Source organism: Heterodontus francisci, chromosome 26 (assembly GCF_036365525.1).
Source record: "Heterodontus francisci isolate sHetFra1 chromosome 26, sHetFra1.hap1, whole genome shotgun sequence".
NCBI classification, from domain to species: Eukaryota; Metazoa; Chordata; class Chondrichthyes; order Heterodontiformes; family Heterodontidae; genus Heterodontus; species Heterodontus francisci.
In genome coordinates this window covers 54586215-54609771 of record NC_090396.1, presented here as the reverse complement: position 1 = coordinate 54609771, position 23557 = coordinate 54586215, and the positions used below count along the sequence as shown (strand labels likewise).

Below are 23557 nucleotides of genomic sequence, written 5' to 3'. Positions count from 1 at the left end.
TTATGTCCAGTTGACTGGACAATAATTTTAATCCCACAAACTGTACATTATCAAGTCCATCAATTAGGGGATAAATGCTTTCACATGGTATTTTCTCTTACCTGGCAAACTTGCTCCACAGCATTAAGTGCACAGTTCTCAAAACAATCCAAAAGAATGGGATTTAATGTAGTTAAGGTTTCCTTCTCATTCCAGTAGATTTCTATCTGGTCAGAGGGGTTCTCCTATAAATTAAATACAATAAAAACTGAAATGTATTACCACATTTATAAAATGCTGGTAACTTGACGAACAAAGTCTAAAATATAATGAAAGGTTGTCGACTTGAAAGTCAACTCCGATCCTCCTTGCAGAGATGTTGCCTGACCTGCTGAGATTTTCCATCTCTTTCAGTTTCCATCTCCGAAATATAATTGTTTGTGAACTGAAAGGGTCTTCACTGTTTTAATTTTTCTCGATAACTGCGCAGAGCTGATGGAAGGTCCCACCTGAAATACTGAAAGTGCTCCGTCCACCTTCAAAGAAGTCTGTCAAAATTAACCCACCGCCACAAGTCTCACTCTAAGTTCATGATGTAACAATGCAGTTCAGGATGGGTCTTACACCCGTTCTACACCTAATGTTAGTTTTATCAATTGATTTTAAATCAAGGATGTGACTGCTTCTGAGGGTATCAGCTTCATTCAATAGCGAATTTCATAAACCTATCCTGCTAATCTGTAATTTTGCTGGTTATGAAGAATTAGTAAATCAGTACTTAATTTATGGAAGTATATGACAAAACCTCTGCCCACTGCCATTAAATCAAAATACCCATAAGGGCCGGTTTCATTACATAATCAGACTACCTCCTGTATTCTTTTCCGAAGGTCAATTCTTGTCGTTTCTCTCCACTCACTGGTCCAGTCGTCAACTCCACACTCCACAGTGAAGTGGCATTTCCACATCTGTAAAGTAAATGGAATATTTATTAAATTGCTTAAAATGCACCACTGTATCAATCAAAAGAATTATAAGCATGCCGATTTAAAAAAAAAGTATTCCAGGTTTATGCTAGTTATCCTTTGTACGCTGTGATAGTTTCCAATGTCAGCTGCTGCCAGAGATCACAGGTCAGGAAATCACAGGCCAGCAGCCGGGGGGATAGGCAACCCAGGCAGTTGGACAGGACCCTGAGCAGATCTGCGGCTTCTGATCAGCACTGACATGGCTTAAGAACCGAGGATGGACTCCCCACCCAACAATTTGCCTCCACCAAGTAATAGCCGCAAACACGGCGTGTATGAAATGTAAATGTACTGCATTCCAAGTGGGAGATGCTGCTCACATTCTAGCTCCATGCTGATTTATCAGTGCACTGCTCTCCCATCCCTCTCCTCTCGTTCATACGTTGCAATCACTGACACAGAAAAAGATTCATTTCTTGCGTGTGTGTGAAGAGTTGAGGGTAGGGAGTAGCCCACAAACTGTGAGGAATCATTCCCCTCACACCCTCCCTTCCTTGTCTGGTTAAAATTCAACTTTTTGCATTTCAACTAACAAATCGTGGAATTTATGCAGTGGTTTGGTCAGTATTTGAAGAGGCAGATTCATGTTTTGGGTGGAGACCCTTCCAGAGAATCTTTTCTCTTTTCAGATGTTGATGTGGCACGAGATTAAGTCAATGTAGTTAGCATTGTTGTCTAGTAAAACACAGGAGTCCAAACCAAATCGTGGCACAGCAAACACCACCCCTGCCCACTGCCCACAGCCAAGACTATCTGTCCGTTCATTTTAATCAGCCTAAGATGACAGACTGTGAGCTCTGCATTTTTGATCTGAAAATTCCAGAAAAACGATTTCACCAAAGGGAACACCCAATTGTGGAAATGACTCTTATATTCCTGTGGTGACAGGCCTTTTCTGGTTAAAGAAAACAAATCAATGCTTCAACTTTAAAAAATACAGAAAAGTAAAAAAGAATAATTATTCTGAATGTGTACTGGGAAAAGAGGGAGCTGTACCATTGGGATGGCCTTCACCTGACTGCGCTGGGACTAGTGTCCTGGCGAATCGTATAACTAGGGCAGTAGAGAGGACTTTAAATAATTGGGGAGGAGTTTAGAAAGTTAATGCGACAGGACAAGGCAATAGTGCAGGGTAATGATATGGTTAATGATAACCAGAATGTGACAGGAAGGGACAGAGCATACAAACATAAAAGTGCACCAGCAAATAAGGTCAGAGTAGGGAAAAATGGTAAAAAGCCAGAATTAAAGACTCTTTATCTGAATGTCACAAGCATTCATAAAAAGATGGATGAATTGATAGCACAGGCAGAAATAAATGATATGACAGCATTACCAGGGATAGGCACCAAGAGGTTGAACCACGGACATTTGACGAAGTTATTGACTCAGCCATAGACGTGGGGGCAATTAATTAATCTGTATAATTAAATGTACAGCCAACCTATTGCCATCAAAACACAGTCTGATTTAAAACATATTTCTCCTTACATTGAATTTGCTTGCACAAGTAGTCAACGTCTGCCTGCATACTTGATATAGCGATGAGAATTCAGACAGATGCCATCTGTCAGGAGTGATTATGATCCCTTTCTCTCTCTCTCCCTCTTTCCTCTGTGCCCATCCCTTTCCCGTATCCCCCACCCTCTCTGTGCCCATCCTCCTCCCCTCTGTGTCACCCTCTCCCCCCGTGTCCCTCCCCCCCACTCCCTTCCTTTGCCCCTTCTCCCCACCCTCCTCTCTCCTGTGTCTCCCTCTCTCCCCGTGTCCCTCACCCCATCTACTCCCATGTCCATCCCCTACCCCCTCCCTGTCTCCCCCTCCTCTCCCCCCACTCTTTCCTCTTCTCTCTCCTCCCACTCTCTCTTTCTCTGTTCCCTCCCTCTTCTCTCTTCTGCCCCATCTCTTTCCCTCTCCTCCCCACCCCCTCCCTCCCTCTCTCCTTCTCTGCTCCCCACCAACCCCAGACACCAGGAGCAGAAACACATTGCCGCTCAGCGCCAGCCCCACACTCAGAGAAACCAGGACCTTTGCAGAGCTGAGGAAGTGGACTGTCTTCTTAAAAAAACAGCTTGCTCTGGCTCAAAGAAGTCTTCCCTTTCCAGTTCTAGCATTGCTTTCCTGTGCACTCTCCTATCTGTTCCACTCACACCAACACTCTCCAGGGTTGATTCCGCAGGTCAGACACGGATATGGAGCAGCTGATTGACGGCTCCAATTTTCCCAGCTAGCCTCACCTCCTCCATGCTCTAATTAGACGGAGGTCCACACACTGACAAACCATTTGTGCTTTTGATTGGCAGGTCAGATACAAAACTTTTGCGGGCTGTAGACCAAGCCCGACGTTCCGATTGTTTGTAGTTACTTTCACTCTTGATAATTATAAATGTTTTCCTCCAAGCCTTTAAACTTGTGTTTGAAATTTTTATTCCCTTTTAAAACATAAGTTTAAAGGCTTGGAGCAAGACAATTAAAATTACCAAGGACCTCAAAACTTTTACCACAGACACTGGTGTCCATGTACGGACACGTTGCCGTCCCATTACAGAGATATGTTTGCAAGGTGACCAAGGCTGGGAACTAAATATTCAAGGGTATTTGGCATTTCAAAAGGATATGAAGAAAGGAAATGGAGGTGGGATAGCTCTGTTAATAAAGGATGAGATCAGTATACTAGTGAGAAATGATCTTAGCTTGAAAGATCAAGATGTCGAATCAGTTTGGGTGGAGATAAGAAATAACAAAAGAAAGAAGTCACTGGTGGGAGTAGTTTATAGGCTCCCGGACAGTAGCTACACTGTAGGACAGGTACTGCAATAATTGTGGGCAATTTTAATCTTCATTTAGATTGGATTAATCAATTAATTCATTAGCCTGGAGAATGAGTTCATACAGTGTATTAGGGACAGTTTCTTAGAACAATATGTTCTAGAACCAACCGGGAGTAGGCTATTTTAGACCTGGTAATGTGCAAATGAGACAGGATTAATAAATGAGCTCATAGTACATAACATGATGAATTTCACATTCAGTTTGAGGATGAAAAATTTGGCTCTGAAACAAATGTCTTAAACTTAAATGAAGGCGATTACAAGCATATGAAAACAGAGTTGGCTAAAGTGGACTGGGAAAATAAGTTAACAGGTAAGACAGTAAAGAAGCAGTGGCAGACATTTAAGGAGATATTTCATAACTTTCAACAAAGATATAATCCATTAAAAAAAAAGACTCCATGAGAAAGTTGCACAATCCGTGGCTAACTAAGGAAGCTAAGAGTGGTATCAAGTTGAAAGAAAAGGCATATAATGCTGCAAAGATCAGTCGTAGGCCAGAAGATTGGGAAAATTTTAGAAACCAGCAGAGAAGACTAAAAAATAATAAAGAGGGAGAAATTAGAGCATGAGAGTAAACTAGCATGAAATATAAAAACAGACAGTAAAAGCTTCTATAAGTATATACAAAGGAAGAGAGTAGCTAAAGTAAGTGTTGGTCCCTTAGACGATGAGACTGGGGAATTAATAATGGGAAACAAGGAAATGGCAGAGACTTTGAACAAGTATTTTGTATCTGCTGTTATGAAAGTGCTTCCATTTTTAAAAAATATTTTTGAGGACTCGTTTGAAATTGTGGAAATGGATTCGTTTAAAAGACTGAAGAGATTCCATAGATGCTGGACTTTGTTTTTTAAAAAAAATAAAGGTCACTGGAAGGACTTGAGATTTTGTTTAAAAACAACCCTTACTGGATGTCACATGTCTTAAGCTAAATAAACAGCAGGAACCTTGGTAACTAGGGGGAGTTGTTTACAGAAAAGTGACATGTCAGGATTTATGGTGGTCAAGAGTTGGTTTCATTTTGGATATTGTTTTGGTTCAGTTAGAGTGTAAGCCTGCTAAGAGAGAGAGGCGACCAGCTCTTCCTAGTCCATTTCTTTGAAAAAAAAACCCTGGGAATCCCATGAGGGAACTGGAGAAACTGATGCAGCATTTCTCCTGAGAAGATTCTGCAAGACTTTCTCTTGACATCTCATGAAAGAACTGCTTCTGAAAAGATCACAGTGATCACCGCATGTGTCTAGCGAGACCCATCTGTGTGTACCTAGATGCCAGACCAAAGAATCATCTGGAACTCCATATCCTATCCTTTTCCTTCAAGAATTAACAAGTATTAAGCCAAAGTATTTTTTGTCTTTTATGTAAAGAGATCTCTGCAGAGAAAACTTCTTTATTTTTTCTTTAACTGGTGCGTGTGTGGTGGGTTAATTTAGAAAGAAACTTTCATATTTCAACCTGCGTGTTAATGCTTTGCATCTTACTGAATAAGTCTTGTTTTATAATAAATTAATAATTTTGCTGTTTATCAAAGAAACCTGGTTGGCAGATTTTATTCTGAAATAAAAATAGAATATAGAATTGGCCGTATCGGTAACTGGGTAAAACATTTAAATCTATGTTGTGACCTGTGGAGAAGTGGAACTAGAGAAAGACAGTGCATCCCTCCAGCCTCGGTCGTAACACTGTCTTCACAGTAGAAGACACAAAAAAGCCATCCCAAGAATAGTAGAAAATCAAGAGGCAAAAGTGAGGGAGGAACTTTTTTTGTTATTTGTTTTTGTGAGATGTAGGTGTTATTGACTAGGTCGCTATTTATTACCCATCCCTAATTGCCCTTGATCTAAATGGCTTGCTAGGCCATTTCAAAGGGCAGTTTAGAGTGAAGCATATTGCTGTGGTTCTGGAGTCATGTATAGCCCAGCCCAGGTAAGGACAGCAGATTTCCTTCCCTAAAGGATGTTAGTGAACCAGATGGGTTTTTACAACAATGGTTTCATGGTCACCATTAGACTCGGTTTTAATTCCAGATTTATTAATTGAATTCAAATTTCACCGTGTGCTGTGGTGGGATTTGAACTCATGCCCCCAGAGCATTAGTCTGGGCAATGGATTACTAATCTAGTGACATTATCACTACGCCACTGCCTCCCCACACTTTGCCACCGCCTCCCCAAACTACACCACCGCCTCCCTTTACTAGAGAAACTGTAATGGGAATACTAATGAGACTAAAGACTGACAAGTCCCCTGGACCTGACGGTCTGCATCCTCCAATCTCTGCAGTGGCTGCAGAGATAGTGGATGCATTAGCTGTAATCTTCCAAAATTCCCTCAATTCTGGAAAGGTCCCAGCAGATTGGAAGGGTGGAGGGGCAGTGGTGACAGAAAGCAGGAAACTATTCGGCCAGTTAGCCCAACATCTGTCATTGGGAAAATGCTGGAATCCATTATTAAGGATGTACAAGGACATTGAGAAAATCATAATGTAATCAGGCAGAATCAACATAGTCTTAATGAAAGGGAAATTGTGTTTGACAAATTTATTAGAGTTCTTTGAGAAATTAACAAACAGGGTGGATAAAGGGGAACCTGTAGACATAGTGTACTTGGATTTCCAAAAGGTATTTTATATGGTGCCACATAAAAAGTTACAATACAAGATAAAATCTCCTGATGTTGGGGGTAATATATTTATATGGATAGAGGATTGGCTAACAGGAAACAGAGAGTCGGGATAAATGCAGCATTTTCCAGGTTGGCAAACTGGGATCAGTGCTGAGGTCTCAACTACTTACGATCTATATTAATAGCTTGGATGACGGGACCGAGTGCATTGTAGCCAAATTTGCAGTCGATACAAAAATAGGTAGGAAAGCAAGTTGTGAGGAAGACATAAAGTGCCTGCAAAGAGATATAGATAGGTTAAGTGAGTGGGCAAAAATCTGGCAGATGGAGTATAATGTGGGAAAATGTGAGGTTGTCCACTTCGGCAGGAAAAATAGAAAAGTAAAATATTATTTACACGGCGAGAGACTGTAGAATGCTATGGTACAGGATGATCTGGGTGTCCTTGTACATGAATCACAACATGCTCGCATGCAGGTACAGTATGTAATTAGGAAGGCAAATGGAAAGTTGACATTTATTGCAAGGGGGATGGAGTATAAAAGTAGGGAAGTCTTACTACAACTGTACAAGGCATAGGTGAGACTGCACCAAGAACTCTCTGCATTGTCGGTCTCCTTACTTAAGCAGAAATATACTTGTATTGGAAGCAGTTCAGAGAAGGTTCACTAGGTTGATTCCTGGGATGAAGGGATATCTTATGAGGAAAGGTCGGACTGTACTCATTGGACTTTAGAAGAATGAGAGGTGATCTTATTGAAACATACAAGATTCTGAGGGAGCTTGACAGGGTAGATACTGAGAGGATGTTTCCCCTCGTAGGAGAATCTAGAACTAGGAGGCACAGTTTCAAAATAAGGGGTCTCCCATTTTAGATGGAGATGAGGAGGAATTTCTTCTCTGAGAGTCGTTACTCTATTGAATTCTCTTCCCCAGAGAGCAGTGGAGGCAGGGTCATTGAATATATTCAAGTCTGAGCCGGATAGATTTTTGATCTACAAGGGAGTCAAGGGTTATGGGAGGTAGGCAGGAAAGTGAAGCTAAGGCCACGATCAGATCAGCCATGATCTTATTAAATGGTGAGGAAGGCTTGAGGGGCCAAAAGGCCTACTCCTGCTTCTATTTCTTGTTATGTCGTGCTCCCCTCACTCAGAACCTCACCCATGTTGGAAATTCTGGTGTGCATCACACATTACTTTCCAATCATTTTCAAATCAGTCATCAGAAAAAGATGCACCACTTTTTCATATATGCTCCCAGAACAGAGTAACTGTTAATTTGGAGGGAAGTTTCACAATACCAGATCATTCGTCAGGTGTGAGCTAAAGCAATTTTCTTTCAGAAATATAACATGAACCATCATTATACTCATTATCAAATCCACATTTATTAAACAACTAAAGTTTTCCATTCAATGGCCGACAAATTTCATAGTAATTGGCTGACTTAATATTTTGATTTTTGACAATTTTCTCCTTTTAAAACAAAATCCATTCACATTCACAAAATTAAAACCAAATCTGGCTGCTCCACCAAAGATAACATTTATTTGAGATGAGATACAGTGTTATCAGTCCCATTTATTATTGTTGGAGTGTGGAATGCTTTTCCACAGGGAGTTTTTCAGGCAGGAACCATTGCATCCTAGAATTGGATCAATATTTGCAGAAAAGAGAATTGGGCAATGGAAAGAGTTTGGGAATAGTAAGATTCATTTTTGAATTGTTCTAGTGAAGTGCTGGTACAGGCACGATGAGGCAAATGGCCTCCTGCGCTGTCAGCTTCTATGATTCTAAGCAGGATGTTCTGTATTTAATTTTGGTCCTTTTATCAATAATAATTTGAAATACAGTCAACATGCAGAATGCAATATTTTTACTCTGCACTTAAAATCCTCTAAATAGATCTTGAAAGGTAAAGGGGGAGGCAGGGGCGTGGGGGTGGGGGGGGGGGGGCGGGTTGTAAAAGTACCTCCAGTTCTTTCTTGTCAGTGAACTTTGCTGTGGAAAGCATGGTTTTCGGCAAAGTTCGTGTTCGCCAAGTACGGAGGCAATCTTGAGCACCATCAATTACTAATTTGACATTGACTTGAGCTTGATTTTCTTCTGGAGATGGCTCACTGTGCGATTCCTGAAATGGAGGAGGGAAGAAAACAAGATGCGTTCAAAGCGAGTCATTACAGGCATTAAGACTGAACAAAGTACAACAGACAATAAAGTTCATATAAAATTGCACCATCACACAATTAGATAAAGAAAATGGTAACCAAAGCTACTGGGATAACTTTTTGCAATACTGTAAAATGGTTGATATCGAATTGACCGCCTGTTATACACCACCTGTGTTATTCCATCTTATTGACTCAGATGGAAAGGAAAATTGACTGTGGTGTATACTGGGTGGCCAATTCAATATCACTCATTTTACAGCATTGTCCAAAATTAAAATTACCCCCTTTTTGTTTTTTTTTAAGCTGTTCATGGGACGTGAGCATTTCTGTCAAGGCCAACATCTGTTGCCCATCCCTAACTGCCCTTGAGAAGGTGGTGGTGTAGGTAGACCCACAGTGCTGTTGGGAAGGGAGTTCCAGGATTTTGACCCAGTGACAGTGAAGGAACGGTGATATAGTCCTAAGACAGCATGGTGTGTGGCTTGGAGGGGAACGTGCAGGTAGTGGTGTTCCCATGCATCTGCTGTCCTTGTCCTTCTAGGTGGTAGAGGTCGTGGGTTTGGAAGGTGCTGTCGAACGAGCCTTGGTGAGTTGCTGCAGTACATCTTGTAGATGGTACACATTGCTGCCATTGTGCGTCAGTGGTGCAGGGAGTGAATGTTTAAGGTGGTGGATGGGGTGCCAATCAAGCGGGCTGCTTGGTCCTGGATGGTGTTGAGCTTCTGGAGTGTTGTTGGAGCTGCACCCATCCAGGCAAGTGGACAGTATTCCATCAAACTTCTGATGTGTGACTTGTAGATGGTGGAAAGGCTTTGGGGAGTCAGGAGGTGAGTTAGTCGCCACAGGATTCCTAGCCTCTGACCTGCTTTTGTAGCCATGGTATTTATATGGCAATTCCCGTTCAGTTTCTGGTCAATGGTGACCCCCAAGATGTTAATAGTGGGGGATTCAGCGATGGTAATGCCATTGAATGTCAAGGGGAGATGGTTAGATTCTCTTTTGTTGGAGATGGCCATTGCCTGGCACTTGAGTGGCACGAATATTACTTGCCATTTATCAGCCCAAGCCTGGATATTGTCCAGGTCTTGCTGCATTTCTACAAGGACTGTTTCAGTATCTGAGGAGTCACGAATGGTGCTGAACATTGTGCAAACATCAGCGAACATCCAGGCCAGTTAAGAGGTCCAAACCCGCAAGAGTGTAAATTAAATAAAAATGTAAATTGGCCCTCTGATCAGAGAGCTCATTGCCTGGACACTGGATTTTCCAGGCAGACATAGCCAGGCACATGCAGAGATGTGCCAAAAATGGCAATTGCATTCACCGAGCCCATGTAAATGAGATACCTTCCCAGTGATCCCATAAACTCTGGTGCAGACACCAGTGAATGTTACCATTGGGCATGATCCCAGTGTAACGAGCAGGATTACTCTCTGACAGTGAAATATGGGTTTTCTTTTACTCCTCAATAGGATCTAGATTCAAGTGTTAAATAAAAGACAAGCTACTACTTATCGAATATCTTTTACAACTATACACTTTTGCCTCCAAGTTAGAAGGTTGTGGGTTCAAACACTGTATTGTCAGAGGTGCCACCTTTCAGATGAGTGTTAAGCTGAGGTCCCATGTGTCTGTTAAGATAAATGTACAAAAATAATTCAATGACAGTGAGGTGGTTTGGGATAACTCGAGAACGCAAAGGGTGCTATATCGATGCAATTTTTTTTTTCCTGGAGCAACAAAATATACTTATGCTGCATTTTACATTCACATTAGTTTAAAACTTGCCTCTGTTAACAGCATTTTTATTTTCTCAACAACTTTCATTACAAGCTGAAATGAAAGAGCTGGAACTTCATACAATCCTATGTGGCTCGTCAGTTCACTGGTTATCATATGTATCTTATTACTCCATTTCAAATCATTTTCCAGCAATTCAGAGATATTCCTTCTGTAAAAACAAGCCGTGAGACTTAATTTCAACCTTAAATAAACTATTCAAATCAACATAAATTACTGGATTCTTCAATTATCGGTGCATGAACAAACAGGGCTATGGCATTTGTTTTGAATTGTAAGCAAATGGTCACTTTTGATGTACATTTATTGATGCTGTTAAATTAATAATTCAACTGCATATTTCCACAAAGTTGTGAAGACTCAATTAAGGATCAATCTGATCTAGCTATGTTCTCCCACCCTAATTTAGGAAGTCATTATCTACTTGCTGCTCCTCAGAGCCATCATCCACAGGCACAGGGTCAGCTATTTATATCTATCCTGATGACATCCACATTTTCACCACTTCTCATGAGCCCTCGAGCGCTCCCATGCTGTCAGACTGCCTGTTCAACTTCAAGTCACAGATGCACCACAACTTTCTTCATCGGAATAAGCAAAGTCTTTGTTTTCAGCCCCCAACATCAATTCCACTACCTTGACAGTAATGCCATCTACCGCATGCACCACTCAATGGTTCTGAACCAGCCAATGAAAACTTTGAAGAGATGAGCTTCAAACGCCACATCTTACCAATCAACATGATTGCATATTTTCACCTTTACAATCTTGCTGGCCTCTGCCCTCATCTTAGCCCCGATACCACTCAAACTCTAACTTGTCAAAACCTCAATTGCCTATATCTATTCCTCCAGTAAATCGCACCCATCATTTCCATCCTCACTGAACCAAACTGGCTCCTGCCTTCCAAACACAGTAAATTTTCAATCCCTCCATAGCTCCAGTGCACCCTATTTCTGCAATCTCCTCCGGCTTTATATCCCATCCCACCCCTTCAATCTTCTACCTCTGGCCTTCTGTGCATATCCACTCTCTTTGATTGACCATCGTTGGCAGAACTTCTACTGCCTCAGCCTGACTCTCTGGATCTCACTCCGCAAACTCCTCTGTCTTCCCACTTCTATCCTTAGAAACCATATCAAACCTAGCTTTTTTGAAGCCTTTCATCACCCTTCCTAATTTCTCGATCCATAGCTTGTATCTGTGCATTTTTCCACTTGGGAAGCATCTTGAGATTTTTTTTGCATTAAAGGAGCTTTATGAATAAAAACTTGTTTTCCCATTCCTGTTTAAGGGAAGGAAACATCTAACAGCAACCACGATAACAGCTAACGGTCATATACAATTTTAAGGTAGGGAAAAGGAGCAGGTATCGAGCATTTAATGGGGTTGATTAAGGGAAGGGACTGAAAACTGCAGTGATGGATTTGAGAAGAGTTCTAAAGGGGAGCAAAAAGGTAGAGAGGTGGGGACAACATTCTAAAGTGTAGGGCTTTATCCAGAAAGTAATAGTGAACGACATCTGCTTAGCATTTGTCTCCTTCATCTGGAAATCAATATATAAAGTGTACCTTTCCGTTTGTTGGACTATCATGTCTTTGATATAACAGATGCTTTTTCCAAATGCCTATAAAAGCAAATAATCCTCAATGTCATTGATAGTCACATATAACAAATCAAAAAGCAGTAATTATGAACAAATGAAAATAACATTCTTCATATGCAGAACTAGTCTCACCAGCTTCAAAAGCCTTCTATAAAATGAGGTTAACCAATTAGCTAACATTTATTATAAAAATCCACTGGAATACAAATTTATACATTATGATTGACAGGATAATAGATGTCCTCTATCCACAGGGACCAGGAAGCCCTCCAGACAAATTGAGAAGGCAGTGGGAGCAGATAGTTAGCATGGTCAATGCCAGCAGTGTAGCCCCGAGGAGCTGGATGCAGTGCCGAAAGAAATTTAATGACCTGATACGAGTGGACAATGCCATATCATTACAACTGAACCACTAGTCTCAGATACTGCTCCATTCGCCCCCACCCCTTCATTCACCTACCAACAATCTCTATTAATCATGACTAATACCTCAAATTCAGAGTTTCACCTCACCATCACACACTGTGTATTGCCGCACAAATCACAGCTTGCAGACACTTGTTTTTATTCTTTCACGCAATGTGGGTGTCACTGGCTCGGCCAGTATTTGTTGCTCATCCCTAATTGCCCCTGAACTGAGTGGCTTGCTAGGCCATTTCAAAGGGCAGTTAAGAGTCAACCACATTGCTGTTGGTCGGGAGTCACATGTAGGCCAGACCAGATAAGGACAGCAGATTTCCTTCCCTAAAGGACATTGGTGAACCAGATGGATTTTTACAACAATCAATGACAGTTTCATGGCACCATTACTGAGACTCACTATCAATTCCAGATTTTTAAAACTTTTTATTATTTAAATTTATTAATTTAATTTAAATTCCACCAGCTGCCGTGGTGGGATTTGAACCCATATCCCCAGGGCATTAGCCTGGGCCTCTAGATTACAAGTCCAGTGACATTACCACTATGCTACCATCTCCTGCCAGCTGTTCAGACATGACAGCCACATCAGCCAAACACACTGCACCCCGCTCAATGTCACATTTCCCTCTTTCTTACAGGACAAAGTGGTGCAGAAACGAAGGCAGCAGTACCTAAACTGCGGGGGTCAGGCACAACTGCACATCATTATCCTCATGGAGGAGATAGTGCTCTCCATCACTGCACCTGCCATGACTGAGGCCATGGCCAGCAGCAAGGCTGAGACTATCAAAAAGGACAGTATGGTCACAGCTAATCCTCCTTCAAACAATCCACTTCCCCCTCATCCCACAGTCTCTTCTCATTTATCAGCTGCATTTGGTGAAAGCATGTACCTCTTGCTTACCCCCTCCCATCACCACAAACCTACCTTTGTGCCGTTCTCCTATCATATACCCAAGAACTACACCTGACCAGACAGTGGTTGAACTACAGGAGATGGGAGAAGAAGACAATGATGAAGAGACACCATTACATGCTCTCACACTTGTAGCCAACAGCTCAGATACTGATGCTGTTAATGCTTTAGAGGGTAGTTCAGAGGCACGATCTGCACTTGGCATGAGTGGCCTGCAACCGGCCAGGGGATGAGGGAACCAAGGAACGAGGTCGCACACGAGTTTTGCTGCAGAGGACTCAGATGAGAACTTCGATGGGAACGCCTACCAAAGAAGGCTAATGGGTATGTACACTGAAATGCTTGGTGCATTGGCAGGCCTGACAGGAAGCCTGTAGTCAATAGGAAGGAGCACGGATGAGTCCAGTACCAATCTGGCACAGTGCTTTGCACAGAGCTTGGAACCCATCCTTTCCAGTGTGGAATTGGTGGGAAACCACTGCAACATAGGCAGAAGTCATTCAACATCTGGGTGCTGTAGTGGAAGTTCAGACTAAAGTTATGCCAGCTCAGCCTGCTGTCATACCTTTCTTGCTTTTTTACTCTATGCCTCTACTTATAAAGCCCAGGATCCCATATGCTTTATTAACTGCTTTCTCAACCTGCCCTGCCACCTTCAATGATTTGTGCACATATACCCCCATGTCCCTCTGCTCTTGCACCCCCTTTAGAACTGTACCCTCTAATTATAATGTCTCTTCTTGCTCTTGAATAAAATGAACCATTTCACAGTTCTCTGCATTAAATTTCATCTGCCACTTGTCTGCCCATCCCTGTCTATGTCCTCTTGAAATTTATCACTATCCTCCTCACAGTTGACAATACTTCCAAGTTTTGGGTCATCAGAAAATTTTCAAATTGTGCCCTGTACACCCAAGGTCATTAATACATCAAGAAAAGCACAGTCCTCACACTGGCCCCTGGGGTACCCCACTAGATATCGTCCTCCAGTCCAAAAAACAACCATTCACCGCTACTCCAGTTTCCTGTCACTCAGCCAATTTGATATCTATGCTGCTACTGTCCCTTTTATTCCATGGGCGTTAATTCTGCTGACAAGCCTATTATGTGGCACTTCATCAAATGCCTTTTGGAAGTCCATGTACATCACATTAATTGCATTAACCCTCTCTGTTACCTCATCAAAAAACTCAATCAAGTTAGGTAAACATGATTTGCCCTTAACAAATCCATGCTGGCTTTCCTTAATTAATCCACAGTGACTGTTAATTTTGTTCCAAATTATCATTTTTAAAAGCTTTCCCACCACCAAGGTTAAACTGACTAGCCTGTAGTTTCTGGGTTCATCCTTATATCCTTTCTTGAACAAGGGTATAACATCTGCAATTCTCCAGTCCTCTGGCACCGCCTAAGTAGGTTTGGAAGATTATGGCCAGTGCCTCTGCAATTCCCATCCTCACTTCCCTCAGTATCCTTGGTTGCATCTGATCTGGTCCTGTTGACTTATCAACTTTTAACTTAGCAACTGTTAAGTACAGCCAGCCTAACACCTCTTCTTCATCAATATTTAGCACATCCAGTGTCTCAGTTATCTCCTCTTTCACAATGACTTGGGCAGCATCTTCTTCCTTGGTAAAGACAGATGCAAGGTATTCATTTAGTACCTCAGTCATGCGCCCTGCCTCCATGCGTAAATGCTCTTTTAGGTCCCTAGGAGGAGTGGGGTCGAATACCACCCTTTTACTATTTATATCCTTTTGAAGACTTTTGGATTCCCTTTATGTTGAGTAGCAGTCTCTTCTCATACTCTCTCTTTGCTTCTCTTGTTTTTTCACTTCCCTTCTGAACCTTCTTTATTCAGCCTGATTCTCACTTGTATTATCCACCTGACATCTGTTACATGTACCCTTTTTCTGCTTCATCTTACTCTCTATTGCTTTCATTATCCAGGGAGCTCTGGATTTGTTTGTCCTAACTTTGCCACTCGTGGAATTGTACCATGACTGTACCCAAACTATCTTCTCTTTAAAGGCAGCCCATTGTATTGTTTTGCCTGCCAATCTTTGATTCCAATTTACTTGGGCCAGATCCGTTCTCACCCCTTTGAAGTTGGCCCTCCCCCAATTAATTATTTTTATCCTGGATGGCTCTTTGTCCTTATCCATAGCCAATCTAAACCTTATGGGACTATGATCAATGTCCCTTAAATGTTGATTCACTTGACCCACCTCATTCCCCAGAACACAATTGGATGAGTCAATCATAGACAGAAAGGGGATGTGTTGGTTGCTTCCCCACTTCCTCCTTCTCAGCTGGTCACCGTATCCCTGGTGGTAAGGACTGTCCCTTCATGGTGAGATTGTGCAGCTTGCAGCAGAACATGGTGAATCTTGACATGTGTTCTGCTGAATACTGCAGGGTTCGACCAGAGCAGTCCAGGCAGTGAAAGCATTGTTTGAGCACCCCAATGGTCTACTCAATCGCATTTCGCGTGGTAGCATGTTTTGTGTTATATGCATGATGCCCATGTGTGCTTGGACTGGAGTGATGAGTCATGTGGTCAATGGGTAGCCCTCGTCACCCAGTAGCCACCGTGTGGTTTGTTCTGGTGGCTCAAATGCAGATGGTACAGTGGACTGTTGCAGAATGAAGCTTAGGGACATCGGAACAGGAGTAGGCCATGTAGACCTCAAGCCTGTTCCACCATTCAGTGAGATCATGGCTGGTTTGCATCCCAACTCCATATACCCAATGTTGCTCCTTATCCCTTAATACCTTTCGCTAACAAAAAATTATTAACCTCAGTTTTAAAATTAATTTTATAGACCTGGGAGAGTGACACACACATAATATAGACAGCCTTTCCAATGTAAATGATTAAGGAGGCTGGTTAATAATTATCATGCTTCCATGTGGATCTCAAGGATGAGCTTATAGTTTCTGAAGAATGCCTGTTAAGTACTGAAATCTTCAACACAAAACATCTAAAACAAACCTGGATATCTTGGTTCCAAATTTTAAAGTTAGCATTTGACAATTTCAGTTCATGAGACTCTTTTAATCTGCACATCAGTCCTTGTACAACATGTTTCAGAGCCATCCCCATTTTCCTGGAATATTCTGGAATATCTTCAGTTGCAATCAGTGAAAACCAGGTAAGGACCAGTGTCAGGTTCATCTCAACCATAGGCTTGTTTTGAAACATGAGTTCCAGCAATTTTCTAAAAATAATGAAAAGAAAAGACATAACAAAAGTTCTTACATTGCCAAAAAGCAACCATGAAGTTACTACTTGTACATGTTTGAGTAAATTTTCCTTATCTATCCAAATTATTAAAAGTCTTGTGATTGTGTGTCTTTGTGTTGCAAAGATGAAATATGCATTCAAAACACAAAAGATTAAGGGGTGATCTAATCAAGGTGTTAGGATGATCAATGGAATTGATAGGGTCGATAGAGAGAAACTATTTCCTCTGGTGGGAGAGTTCAGAACAAGGGAGCATAACCTTAAAATTAAAGCTAGGCTGTTCAGGGGTGATGTCAGCACTGCTTCACGCAAAGGACAGTGGAAATCTAGAGCTCCCTCCCCCAAAATGTTGTTGAGGCTGGAGTCAATCAAAAATTTCAAAACTGAGATTGATAGATTTTTATTCGGTGAAGGTATTAAGGTCTATGTAACCGAGGTGGGTAGATGGAGTTATGATACAGATCAAACATGATCTAACTGAATGCCGGAACAGGCTGAATATCTGTTGGAGAGTGAGATGGACTCGGGGCCTCCTGTATTACCTGCCTGTTTCTTTTGGACTGCCTGGTGGTCACCTGTTCCCTCTCTCCCTGCATACTCCTAAGCTGTAGCTCTCACCCTCATGAATGCACCGCAATGTCACCAACTGCCACTCAAGTTCCAAAACCCGGCGCTCAAGCTGCAGCAATTGACAACACTTTCTGCACAAATGGTTATCCAGAATACAGGAAGCATCCTGGAGCTCCCACATAGCACTGGAGGTGCACTTGCGAGGTTGAAGCAACCCTGCCATTCCTTTATTTATTAGTTGACCCTTTGCTACCGCAAAATTTTTTTTACCAATACTCAAACAACTTAGAACTATTAATAAAACCTTACCAGTACTGATAAATCCTATTACTAATCAATACAGTTCACTAGTTGAAATAAACCTTTACTCAAAAAAGATAATACTTCCGCTTGTTCCTTATTATTAATAATTTTTTTACTTGTGTTTAGTCTGCTAGTTGTTGAGACACCATAACCCAGCTATTTACTGATACTCCCTACCAACAGTAACCCACCAACCAATCACCTTACAGGTCTCCAGTGATGCCACTGGTCACTTTTTTTCAAACTCAGGCGCGGCTGGACTCTTGTCCGCTGCTCTCCCGGAAGGTAAGTGCTCAAGGTTCCTAGTTCCTAAGCTCTGTAATTCACTCCCTAAACTTCTCCACCTCTCTCCTACTTTAAGATGTTCCTTAAAATCTAACTCATTGACCAAGCCTCTTGTAATATCTCCTTACGTGGCTCTGTGTAATTTTTATTTTGATAATGCTCCTATGACGGTCTTTGGGATGTTTTACTACATTAAATGTGCTATATAAATTCAAGTTCCTGTAAATAAAAGGCACATGATTCTAGACTGATAGAACAGAGAAACAACGTATGAATCTAACCTGTGTACTGACTTGGTAGCATCACATCACACTGGAATCTGTGTGGTATCTTATATGAACAAATTGTTAGCATTTAAAGAGATGAATAACAAGTTAAACAGTCCTGATTAGCATTCCATTAAGATTTTACCAAAATTTACCAGAAAGTATTTTTTAAAATATATAAATTTCACCTTCTTTTGTCAGGTTGTTTACTTATCCTCTCTCGAAACACTTTATAACTAACACCTTGCAGAGGTTCTAGCCTGCTGGAACTGGCTTGACTGCTCACTGTATGGGGTGGTTGAATCTGTTCCATACACCAGTGAAGAAGTGGTACAACTAGCACCAACTCCAAGACTTCTTGTTGAATGCACTGGTTAATCAGTCCTATACATGTACTGGAAAGAAACACAATTACAGCGTTAAAGCCATTCCAAACCCACTGAAGGAACAATCAGTTTCTCGAAAAATATGATTAGCTGAGCCAGTTAATAAAATTCACTATGAACTATCAATATACACATCTTAAAAAGACCTGACATTATCATAAGTGTCAAAAATAATTATTGGCTACAATAGCAGATATTTGACGAATAAAAGAATGAACTATGTAACACTTCTATACATCTTATCATGATTTTAGTACTAAAGATTTATCTGCCGGTTCTGGCCTTTCTTCTGAACTTGAACCAGCACAACGATGGGAAAATAATGAAAGACATGTAGAAGTGTTTAGAACCAGAAATGTGGTGGGGGCTGAGCCTTTCTTCTCTGGCCCTGGCACTGTCTTCAATCTCAGGGACAGGGTCATCTGCATAATCAGAGCAGGTGCTCACCGCATTCGCAGTGCTAGTGGAGTACCCACCCTTCAGGGCCAATGGGATTTTGGAGCAGCAAGGCAACACCCCATTGGAGGTTGAGCGGGTGGGGTGACATTGGCTTGTTCAAATCGTTTATAAAGTTATGCCTGATCCGCAGTTCTAGTGCTGCTTCCCTAACACTAATCCATTATTGTGTTCTTGCAAGTGTGTCTACCTCATGCTGGCGTATTTAGTGTTGACCGCATCCTGGTGGAACTGACAGAATTTCCACGTGAGCCTGGTATCCAGCCAGTCCTACTTCCACATATTTAATCATAGAGGACTGTTGAGCAGCAAAATTGCCAACGGCCAGCAGAATTTAGCAATGAGGCAAGACATGGGTAAAAACCGGGTAAATCGTTGATGATTCTCTGAAACCAGTTCCACCTCAAAATTTTCCTTGACCACCCAAAGACTGACTATTTACATGCAGAAATGGTAGTAATTTCTAGACTATGTTTTTTTTCCTTCAGATTGCACTGCAAACCTAATGTTACCAAATCAATGACAGAGGCCCAGAAATTCAGCAGTGGTGGAGCAGGAATGTCCACCGGTTTATCAGCCTCCTCCTCTGGCTACGAAAGAATCCTGAACAAAGCAGGCCCAGTGCCTGCTCCACACAATCCGATCCAATTCCGGCAAAGGGGCCTAAAACAGAAGTTGGGCCTCGTATCTTCACATGTAAAGGGCCCAATGCCTGTTTTAGGCGGACCTCAGTGACACCTACAAAATAGTCTGATCCAATATCCGGGTCATATGTCTTTTAGGTGTCCCTGAAATTACCCCTAAAGCCTGTTGTACACTCATAAAACGGGTGCAACGAGATCTAGTTTCTACCTCAGTGATCTCTATCTCACTGTTAAACTCTGTTGGTATCACCAACTGCAATGTTAATACAATTTAATATAAATGCAAAGCAAATAAAACTTAAGCAACAGCTCTAATGTATCTGTTTATCTGTATATGACTATGTCTTTCAGAGTATGAAGCCTGCATATCACTATCATGTGATGCTTAACTCTCTTCATGAAGAATATGCAAGAACAACAAGGCCTTGGAGCAGATGGAAACCCTGCCGAAATCGTGAAACATGGCAGAGATACACTCCTGGCATGACTGCACAACCTCATATCCATCATCTGGAATGAGCAGTGCTTGCTAGGGGACTTCAGGGGCATTGTGATCGTGACTGCATTCAGGAAGGGAGATACAGATTCCATTGAAAATAAATACCTAGTTAGTGTTGCAAAATCCCAGCAGATTATAACAGTCAGGCAAAAAAGAGTTACGATGAGTACAAGGCAGTCTATGAAAAGTTTAAAATAAATGCATTGAACCTACTATTGAGGTTTTGGAAAAAATATTGCAAACTCTTTCAGGTCTTGGTGAAGCTGTTCTGTACTTTCCTGAGGCAGTTGTAACATTTGGCAGATAGTTATCAATTCATTTGCATTTAACAGCAAAGAGCAGTGGTTCTGGATAACAAAAGCCACCATTCCAGCTATAAATGGATTTTTCACAATTCTTTTGGATTTTGTTGCTTTTTTAGATTCTGGCTGAGTGTAAGGGCGGAGTAGTTCCTTCAACTGCTCAATTATCAATTCATTAACCTGCAATAGGAAAGAAAAACAAATCATTGGAAAATGTATACAGAATAAACTGTAGCTTTAAAAAAGGTGACACTTGTAAATAAAGCACCGGAATCTGTATTGAGAAACACAACTTCAAATTAGGCTGCCAACGTCCCACATTTTTTCAAAGTTTTACATTAGAAGGCAGGTGCTAGCTCACTCTTCAAGATAACATTTGAACTGAAAAGCACAAGAAGCTGCCATTTGGAATGGTCCATTAAGTCCACTCCTTCCACAGACTGTATCTAACCTACCTCAGTGTGAAGAAATCAGAGTTTTGCATCAACTGAGAAAAAAACATCTGTATTTTATGTTATACTGTTCTGAAATCAGAAGAGTTAAAATGGAAGCTATCGTTGCTCATTTATGCCAGCATTAGCATGCTGCCAGTGAGCTGTGGGCAGGAAATGGCCCGTTTCCATGGTGAGGACAGCATGCCAGCTATTGGTTGGATGGAGGCTGTGAAGGCAATCTGTGGGGGGAGGGCTCGAACAGCTTCATGTAGTCATAATCACAAAATCATGCCGACCAGCTAATGTCCCAAACTTCACCACCAGCACATCTTTCTCCCAGTCTCTTAGGATGTCATTTTTACTCTGCTAAGAGACATTTTGGTACTGTGGCAGGGACAGAAACCTGATTGTGGGGGATTCAAACATGGGGTTCCGGGAAAGATGTGAAAGACAACAAGGGGTTAACTCCTTGTTTGAAATTCTGAAGTTACAAGTTTCAGTGGAAGCAGACAGTCACATAGCCCAGTCAACAATTAAGGGCGCAACAAGCATATATGTCTTGCAACCACAATAGAGGAAGAGATTAGAGTCTGGTGACCCAAACAATGAAAGGAGAAGGGATCAAGTACTGTGCAAGTCTAAGGATTTAAGAAGTGTGAATAACTGACCTTCCTGAAATCGATTATCAGCAGGAAATAGGTGATTCTGTGTCTTTCACAGTAGACCTTTTCTTAAAAAAAAAGTATATCAAGAATGAGGACATAAGTTGCCAATCAGAACGAAAGGTTTGGAGCATTGCCATATTTGGCGAAGAGCTGGCCAAGTCAGCAGCAAGAAAATAGTACAAATGTAAAATGGAGATCAGGGTACATTACTGTTCTTGTTCAAGAAAGATGGGAGATCTTGGTCAACTCCACTGAGGGACCTACGAACAGCATCAGCAGACCAACTGAGGTGTGATTGTGAGTATTAAGTTAGGAAATTAATTAGGAATAGGGGGTTTAACCTTTTAATAGGACAGGGTCCTGGGTGACGTAATTGTAGTTGCAACTGTAACTTTTGATTGCTGAGTATAACCCTTCTCTAAGGATTGTGGGTAATTCAATAAAGTGATTGAGAGTTATCAGAAGAAACTTGTCTCACTGGTTATTCTATTCAAATCATACATTTGTAATTCTGGTGTCATGAACTCGAGTGTTGGGGGGAGGGTCTTTGAGTGAGGAAGAGAACTCCCTACAGACGGGCACGATTTGGGAGGTAACAGAACATTCAAGAACTTTGGAGAGGAAAAGGAGGTTGGAGAAGGGGCAGTCATTTGCAAAGACAGTGGGGTTGAGGGTTGGCTTTCTGAGGGGAAAGATGATAACATAACTTGACTTTTTCATACCCAAACTACCGAGTGCAGATGCATCTGTCCATGACAGTATTGGTAGAAGTGATCACTGTGCAGTCTTTGTGGAGAGCAAGTCCCATCTTCACACTGAGGACATCCTTCATTGTGTCATGTGGCCTATCCCACCGTGCTCAGTGGGATAGGTTAAGAACCGATCTTTTGGCTCAAAATTAGGTTCCCATGAAGCACTGTGGGCTATCAGCAGCAGCAGAATTGTATTCCACCACAATGTATAATCTCATTGCCCAGCATATCCTTCACTGTTCCATCACTATGAAGCCAGATGACCAACCCTAGTCCAAAGAGGAGTGGAGGACAGCATGCCAGGAGCAGCACCGGATGCACCTGAAAATGAGGTGCCAAACTGATGCAGCTACAAAGGATGACAGAAGCAGCAGCGTGCTAAAAACAGAGTTCAGCAACCCCACAAGCAGCAAGTTAGTGTAAGGCTCTGCAATCCGATCATATCCAGTCACAAATGGTACTGGACAATTAAGCAATTAGCAAAGTGACGGAAGTAATTGTTAACAGTGCTATCAAGTGGCAAGTAGTCATTATAACCTGTTGACCAAAGCTCAATTTGAGGACGACTCAGCTCCAGACCTCATTCCAGCCTGGGACCAAATATGGATAATAGAGATGTATTCCACAAAACTAAAACCAGATAGCAATACCTTATTCAGAATAAGTGTGACAAAAATGTTTACCTGTGCACCACCAAAAATGATTTGTTCACCAAGATGATATTCATATTCACAAGTTAACCGGTTGCACAACTGAAAATGTTTCAGTTGCAGCTTACAGCACTCAAATCTTTCCTTATTCAGGGATTCAAGAAGGTTAAAGATGGCCTCCAGCATAATTCTCCTTCCTGTACGCTTTGACTCAAAAATCCTTTTTTCCACAGACATTCCAAATGGTGCGATGTTTTTTACTGCGTGGATAAAATTCCATGATTGTGGAAAGTTCATGATGCCATCATACTGGTGCCATTCTTAAAATAAAGAAAAAATAAAGAAAAAATGATTATCTTGAGGAACAAGAAGATTAAGAAAACTATTTCAAAATGTGTTTCTGCTGTGGCACATTGATTATTTTGGACATCCTTAAAAATGAATCAAAGCAAAATACTGCAGATGCTGGCAATCTGAAATAAAAACATAAAGTGCTGGAAACACTCAGCAGGTTGGGAAGCATCTGTGGAGAGAGAAGCAAAGTTAACGTTTCAGGTCTGTGAGCTTTCATCAGAACTAGCAAAGGTTAGAAAAGAATTAAGTTTTAAGCAACTGAAGGGGTGGGGGGTGGTTTGATGGGGAAGAGAACAAAAGGGAAGGTGTGATAGGGCAGAGGACAGGAGAGATTACAGACAATGTCCCAGACACCACCATCAC

At 41.6% G+C, this 23557-nt stretch overlaps 1 protein-coding gene across 5 annotated transcripts in view; it reads right to left on the bottom strand.

Annotated features, from left to right (window-relative positions):
- Positions 1 to 23557, bottom strand: part of LOC137384369 (E3 ubiquitin-protein ligase rnf213-alpha-like) — a 164380-nt gene that overhangs the window by 89021 nt on the left and 51802 nt on the right. For all 5 annotated transcript variants that reach the window (XM_068058308.1, XM_068058310.1, XM_068058311.1 and 2 more), the window contains 9 exons: positions 22874 to 23160; positions 20251 to 20519; positions 18241 to 18447; positions 16377 to 16602; positions 12008 to 12063; positions 10425 to 10587; positions 8438 to 8596; positions 849 to 947; positions 102 to 224 (listed from right to left, as the gene is read on the bottom strand). In XM_068058308.1, coding sequence (XP_067914409.1) covers positions 102 to 224; positions 849 to 947; positions 8438 to 8596; positions 10425 to 10587; positions 12008 to 12063; positions 16377 to 16602; positions 18241 to 18447; positions 20251 to 20519; positions 22874 to 23160 — 1589 coding nt within the window. The remainder of the gene's footprint in view (positions 1 to 101; positions 225 to 848; positions 948 to 8437; positions 8597 to 10424; positions 10588 to 12007; positions 12064 to 16376; positions 16603 to 18240; positions 18448 to 20250; positions 20520 to 22873; positions 23161 to 23557) is intronic.